The following is a 7,050-nucleotide window of genomic DNA, read 5'->3' as shown; positions in this document are numbered from 1 at the left end:
AGTTCAGAGAGTACTCCCTTCAACCAAATTGCCTCTTTCATTGCTTCTGTAATAGCAATATATTCTGACTCAGTAGTGGATAAGGCCACTATATGCTGCAATTGAGATTTCCAACTAACACAAGACCTGCAGACAGTAAACACATAGGAGGTAGTTGACTTCCTCTTATCCCTGTCATTAGCATAGTTAGAGTCCACAAAACCAGTTAAGTTAACACCTTCATCACATTTAGAATAACACAAACCATACTTAGCAGTATGCTTAAGATATCTAAGGAGCCATTTCAAGGCCTCCCAATGCACAGATCCAGGATTTGACATATATCTACTAAGGCATGAAACTGCATAGGCAATATCAGGCCTAGTGCTTACCATCAAATACATCACAGAACCAATAGCATTTGCATAAGGAACCCTCTTCATAGCATCTATATCAGACTTAGTTTGAGGGCATTGATCTTTACTCAACACAAAATGGGCAGCCAAGGGAACTGAAGTAGATTTTGCATCAAACATGTTAAATTTTCTAAGTACTTTGTTCACATAAGGTTCTTGATGCAACACAAGGGTTAAAACTCTTTCTATCTCTGAAAATATTTATCCCTAAGATTTTTGAGCATCACCAAGATCCTTCATATCAAAATTTTCACTTAGAGCAGACTGCACAGACTTGATGGTCTTCAAACATGGACCCATAATGAGCATGTCATCAACATACAATAATAAGAAAACAGGCACAGGAGTCTCAAGATTCTTAACATACAGGCATGCATCAAAAGTACTTCTTACAAAGCCTAATTTGTGCATACAACTATTAAACTTGATGTTCCACTGCCTTGGTGACTGTTTCAGCCCATACAAGGCCTTTTTTAGCAAGCAAACATGATTGGGAAACTTAGGATCAACAAAGCCTTCAGGCTGCTTCATATAGATAGGCTTATCTAAATCACCATGCAAGAAAGCAGTTTTAACATCCATTTGCTTCAATTCCCAGTTAAAGTGAGCACATAAGGCAAGCATCAACAACCAAATCAACAACAGGAGCAAAAATTTCAGTGTAATCTACCCCCTCTTGTTGAGTAAACCCTTTTGCAACTAGTCTGGCCTTGTACCTAAGGCCCTCCACCTCAGTTTTTAACTTGTATAAACCATCTGCAATCAACCACAGAAGCACCAGGGGACAAAAGAACCAAAATCCAGGTAAAGTTTACTTTGAGGGAATGCATCTCCTCTAACATGGCTTTATGCCACTGATTCCAAAACTTAGACTTGGTAGCCTGCTTATAAGACTGGGGTTCATCCCCATCAGATTCATGTACATTAAAAGCAAGATTAATAAAAGCAATCAAACCAACATATCAGTGAGGTTTTGGCACATTTTGTCTCCTAGCCCTATCCCTAGAAAGCACATAATCACTCAAGTCAGTTTCAGCAATAGCATCTTGCACACCAGAGGGACTATGTATAATATTCTGAACAGTAGAATTTTGCCTAACAGGACTAGCATGCACATCAGTGTCATTATCATTATGGGGCACATCAACAACCAAATCTCCTTCATTGGGTGTGTCATCAGATGTAAGAGCTGGATAAGTATGCCAGAAAGGCTGCTCCACCTCACTTGGAGTATCATCTTGATTCTCCACATCAGTGAGTGGGATTGAGGACTCTTCCTCCATAAGAGGTTCACTGTCCTCAGGTGGTAGAGATGAGTCAGAGGTCAGTTTCAGGCAAGGGAATTCAGTCTCATTAAAGACAACATCCCTGCTTATAATGACCTTAAACCCTGGTTCATCTCTCAGCCAGACTCTATAACCCTTAACACCCTCAGGATATCCAAGAAAAACGCCTTTCCTAGACCTAGGCTCAAGTTTATCAAACTTAGTATGCACAAAAGCAGTACAAAAGCAGTACAACCAAAACCCTTAGGTGAGAAAGAGTCAGATTTTTACCAGTGAACACATGCTCAGGACACTGACCATTTAAAGGCACAGAAGGAGACATATTGATCAGATAAGCAGTAGTTAATAGAGCTTCACCCCAAAATCTTTTTGACAAACCAGATTTTGCAAGCATACACCTCACTTTTTCAAGTAATGTCCTATTCATCCTCTCAGCCACCCCATTTTGTTGAGGTGTGTAAGGGACAGTCTTATGTCTCTTAATACCATTAGCAGCACATAAGTCATCAATATGTTTATTGCAGAATTCAAGGCCATTATCAGTTCTGATAGCTTTTATCTTCTTACATGTCTGAGTTTCTATCAACATTTTCCAGGTTTTTAATCTCTCAAAGACACCATACTTATGTTTCATGAGAAAGCACCAAACCTTCCTAGAGTAATCATCAATGATAGATAGAAAATAAACAGAACCAGAGTGAGAAGATACTGAGGCAGGGCCCCACACATCCATATGCAAGTACTCAAGAACACATTTGCTCACATTGACAGGCACAGGAGAGGGAAAAGAAACCCTGTGTTGTTTACCCAGCACACAGGTGTCACAAAAAGGCAGGCTGCCTTGCACATCAGAATCAGTCAGCATTGCATGTTTTTTCAGTATATTCAAGCCTTTTTCACTCATGTGTCCTAACCTCTTATGCCACAACATAGTTTTTATCACTTTTAACAACATTAGCATAAGCATTTGCACATGACAGAGGCACAGCATTACAAACATACAAGCCACATTTCTTTCTAGCCTTGAAGAGACACATGGATCCTTTGCAAATTTTCATGCATCCATCCCCCCACTTCCCCCCCATACCAGCAGCCTCTAAAGCAGTGCAGGACATCAAATTATAGCACAAATCAGGTACATATCTGACATTTTTCAAACTGAGCACAAAGCCATTATCAAATTTTAAGCAGACAGTGCCTATACCATGTATTTCACACTTTTTATCATCAGCCATAGACACATAGGTGTTAGTAACAGGCTTTTTTTCAGAGAAAACTTCTTTAAAAGGACTGACATGATATGTACATCCTGAATCACAGAGCCAATCATTTGAATTGAAAGGACATGCAGGGGAAGCATTAGTAAGCAGCAAATCATGCACCATGAAAACACATTCATTTCCAGCTTCATATTTAGCCACATTGACAAGATTTTCCAACTGAGTGTCATTATTGGGGTTTTTTCTTCTTCTTAGGCTTAGTGCATTCCTTTTTATAGTGCCCAACCTCCCCACAATTGTAACACTTCCTGAAAGATTTAGGATCCCTGCTATTAGACCTAGATCTATTCTTTTTCTTGGAATTAGAGCTGGTTCCTGAAGCATTATTAGAGTCCTTACCCCCTCTAGTTTGAGATCTACCTCTCACATTAAGGGCCCTATTAAAAGCACTCTTATCAGCTGCCCTTTCCCTTAGTTCAAGTTTTTAGATTTTAGGGAGCTAATAATTAGGTCCAGAGGGGCAGTGTCTCTGCCATACTTAATGGCAGATTTAACATCACTATAGGAATCAGGTATGGCATTCATTAGAGCTATACTTGTGTATTCATCTATAGTTTTATCACCAGATCTCTTAATATCTTGCACAAGCTTCTGAAATCTATCAATGTTGTCATCAATGTCTTTAGTTAAATCAAGCTTAAATTTGAATAATTTTTCAAGCAGATACATTCTAGAGGACATAGAAGTCTCTGTATACAGAGAATCAAGATTTTTCCACATTTCAGAGGCAGATTCAATATGATCAACTTTCCTAATCACAGAATCAGACAGATTTAACACAATAGTGGCTCTAGCCAACTCATTCATCTCATCAATTTTGTCCTGAGCAGTATCCTCAGGCAAAGAACCATCAACAACTTTAAAAACCTTTTGTTGAATCAAAACACACTTCATTTTCTGTTTCTATATCACAAAATCATTTTTACCATTGAAAGGGATCAAACCCACAGGCTGAGTCATTTTTGCAAGAATCTTAACACAGGCACAGGCAGCAAGACAAACACAGAGAGCCTTACAGACCTTAAAGCACACAAACATAGAGCAAGAAACACATAGAACACACTTTCTCACAGACAAACAGCCTCAATTCCCTGACTGTCACGAGCACACTGGCAAAGGCTATCCCAGTTCGCAATCACTCACTCTTGGAGGGCGCAGGGGGTCACTTTGGCAGTATCAGTGCTTGGTGGCCAAGTGAAGTGAGGTCAGATACCCAAAGCAGCACAAAGCAACAGCAGAAACAACAACAAAGCACAAGAAAGCAGATAAGCCCTAAGTTCTTGCCAAGAACTATCTACCAGCAGCAATAACCCAAGCCTAATGTGGCACTACAACAGAAAACAGTAAAACAAGCTGGTCAAAGCCAATTTACCAGAGTGAATCCCCACTCGAAGGAGGATTCCACTTGCCCACCTCCTTACGCGACTTGGCGTGCCAATCTAGTCCCCTCGTGGCTCTGATACCACTGTAGGGATAAGACTTAGATTGGATTCACTAATTACCAAGACCTCTTTGTTCTTGTACAAGGAGCTCAGTCAAACTCCAACCAAACGACTGATTTACAATTCAAGAATTACAAACACTTGAATACAGAAATAGGAGCCTAGCTATTACAACTAGAACTAAGCCTCATTTCCTTGTCAAAGCATCATTCACCTGCACACTCAAGTAGAACGTTAGTAATACACAAGATGATCCTCTCGGATCTAAAGCAGCATCACAAGAACATCAAAGGTACAGAAAGAACACGAAGGAAACAAGTATCAGGCTCAGGCACCCGCCGAAGGCTCTAGCCTATTCTCCAGAACTTAGACCCAAAGGAGTACCGCCGAATCAACCGGTGAATCACCTCACACTCCCGATTCCAGGCCAACACAACCCCTAACTACCGGATCTAACCGTTCAAGAACCGAAAACCTCTCAGAATACACTCCAGAACAAAACCCTAGTTCACCAACTACTCAGCAACCGAAGTAGTTGCTTCCACAGTTACTGTAGCAAGACCTACAGCCCTTCCTACCAAGAGAAACCACTCAGAAACCGACGAGGAACCGTCTGAGAAGGAAGAAGAAAAGAGAGAGCGAAAGAGACCGTCTGAGAAGGAAGAAGAAAAGAGAGAGCGAAAGAGAGCGTCTGAGAGAGAGAGAGAGTGTAAAGTGTAGAATGAGAATAAGTGAAGCCACGAGTCTCACTCTCATAACAAACACAAACCTGGATCCAACGGCTGGAGACAAGGATCCGAGTGAGAGGGGCACGTGGCGGTATCTGGAGTGGAAGGTGAGTGAATTGGGTCAGGCCCAATTAAGATACACATAGGCTACACAAAATACAGGCCCAAATGAAGTCCACCAATAATTCAACACTGAGTTTACTATTTACTGCTCCTAGTATATAATTCGAACTGGAGCTAGATTATTACAAAACCATAATAAAAAAATAAAACAACGTAATTGAGCTCTCAAGCTCGTCTACCCTATTGGAGCGTATTTAAACTAAATTAGTATATTTGATATTGAGTAATGATGGAGTATTTATTTATTTATTAATAAAAAATATTATGGATCCGTGAATATAGGCACAATAATTATGGCATTAATTCTTGTGTTTATGCTATTATAAGTTCGATTTGAAGTATAATGAAACATACTGTAATTAATTAAGTTTTTAGAAGCAAATGTGTGTGAGAAGTAAAGACTTGCTGTTTTTGGGCAATGAGGTATGTATAACGCATTAATTACTCCACAAGACCACAACCCATGATTTTACTCAATATTTCACTCACATCATTCAATAGTCAAACTCTACTTTAATTTCTTTTTTTAGAACTTGTCATATTATATATTCCAATTAACTTGCGAATATATAATTTCATTAAACTAACTGAAAGTTACATGATTCTTTGGAATAAAAAATTACTCCTAATTAAAATTTATAAACACTATATATACCTCGCATAGCCAGTTTCTTTCCCTTTCCCTTGAGATATTTGCCTTCTCACTCTAAGAATAAAAGTAATTCAATAGCTCCGAAAATGTATAAATATGTCGTAGTATATATTATATTAATAAATTTAATTTTAAAACTCCCTAGATAAATTTGAGTATTAAAAAGCGGTTGCAGTTGTAGGAGGTGGTGACATAAATTTAACCTAAATTTATCGAACATACGATTTAATATAATGAAGAATATACATCGCTAATTAAAAATGAAATTATTGGATCATCCCTTTTATTGAAAGTCATTTCTTCTTGATTGGGTCATAAGAGAACGTAAGCACAAAACTCACTTAGTGGGCCGAACTCGATCTGTATGCTTCTCTTTCAACCTTTTAATTTAAACTGCAGAATTAACGAGACCTGAGGTCATAAATGGTGGACCTTGTTTCAAAAAAAAAAAAACAATAAAGTACTCGGATAAAACACTACTATCAAATCTAAACAAAAGTTTATCGTTAGTAATGTTTTAGAGTTTAATACTATGATTGTATTTTACTGTATTAATTAAGTGATGGGGTAGGTTCTAACTCAATCGATCGAATTCTCACACATGGGTGATTAAATTGGAGATCAAACTTGTGGTTATACTATAGAGTATATTATACGCGATTGTGATTTAACTAGAGTTCAAACTTCAAACCATGTTTCTGACTTTAGCTTGAACTTGGTTTGATACTTAATGATTCAATAACTCGAATTAATGTTTTGGAGACTAACGATGACATACATGTAACTCAGAGAAAGAACAATTTGGTTGTAGGCAGTTCCTTTCCTTATCAGATTGTGACATTGAAAAAAATTCTTTTGGAACGAGAAATTCAGCCGGCATTAAGCCAACATCGAGCCAATGCAGTAAAGATTCTCCGTGTTGCTAATGCTACCTATATGGTGACCTCTTTGGTCTTGTACAAGATAGCTCAGTCAAACTATCAACCAAGCGACTGATTTACAAAGAACCCTAGCTATTACAACAGTAGCTAGCTAATTATCTCGAACTTGCAATCTTGGACCGAAGCTCCAAGATATCACCGAGAACACTGCACACTAGAATATCTAGTCAGTAACAAAATAACAGATCCTCTCGGATCTAAAC

General features: G+C 38.5%; 1 protein-coding gene across 1 annotated transcript; it reads right to left on the bottom strand.

Annotated features, from left to right (window-relative positions):
* Positions 1–32: 32 nt before the first annotated feature.
* Positions 33–515, bottom strand: LOC121790032 (secreted RxLR effector protein 161-like; the record flags this gene model as incomplete). The annotated part of the gene is made up of 1 exon (XM_042188335.1): positions 33–515. A coding segment is annotated over exon 1 (483 nt), but the record flags the coding sequence as incomplete, so codon positions are not given.
* Positions 516–7,050: the final 6,535 nt, after the last annotated feature.

The sequence above is a fragment of the Salvia splendens genome, unplaced genomic scaffold (assembly GCF_004379255.2).
Source record: "Salvia splendens isolate huo1 unplaced genomic scaffold, SspV2 ctg392, whole genome shotgun sequence".
Taxonomy (NCBI): Eukaryota; Viridiplantae; Streptophyta; class Magnoliopsida; order Lamiales; family Lamiaceae; genus Salvia; species Salvia splendens.
Note: the sequence above shows the minus strand (reverse complement) of the source record. Positions and strands in the feature narration are given on the sequence as shown.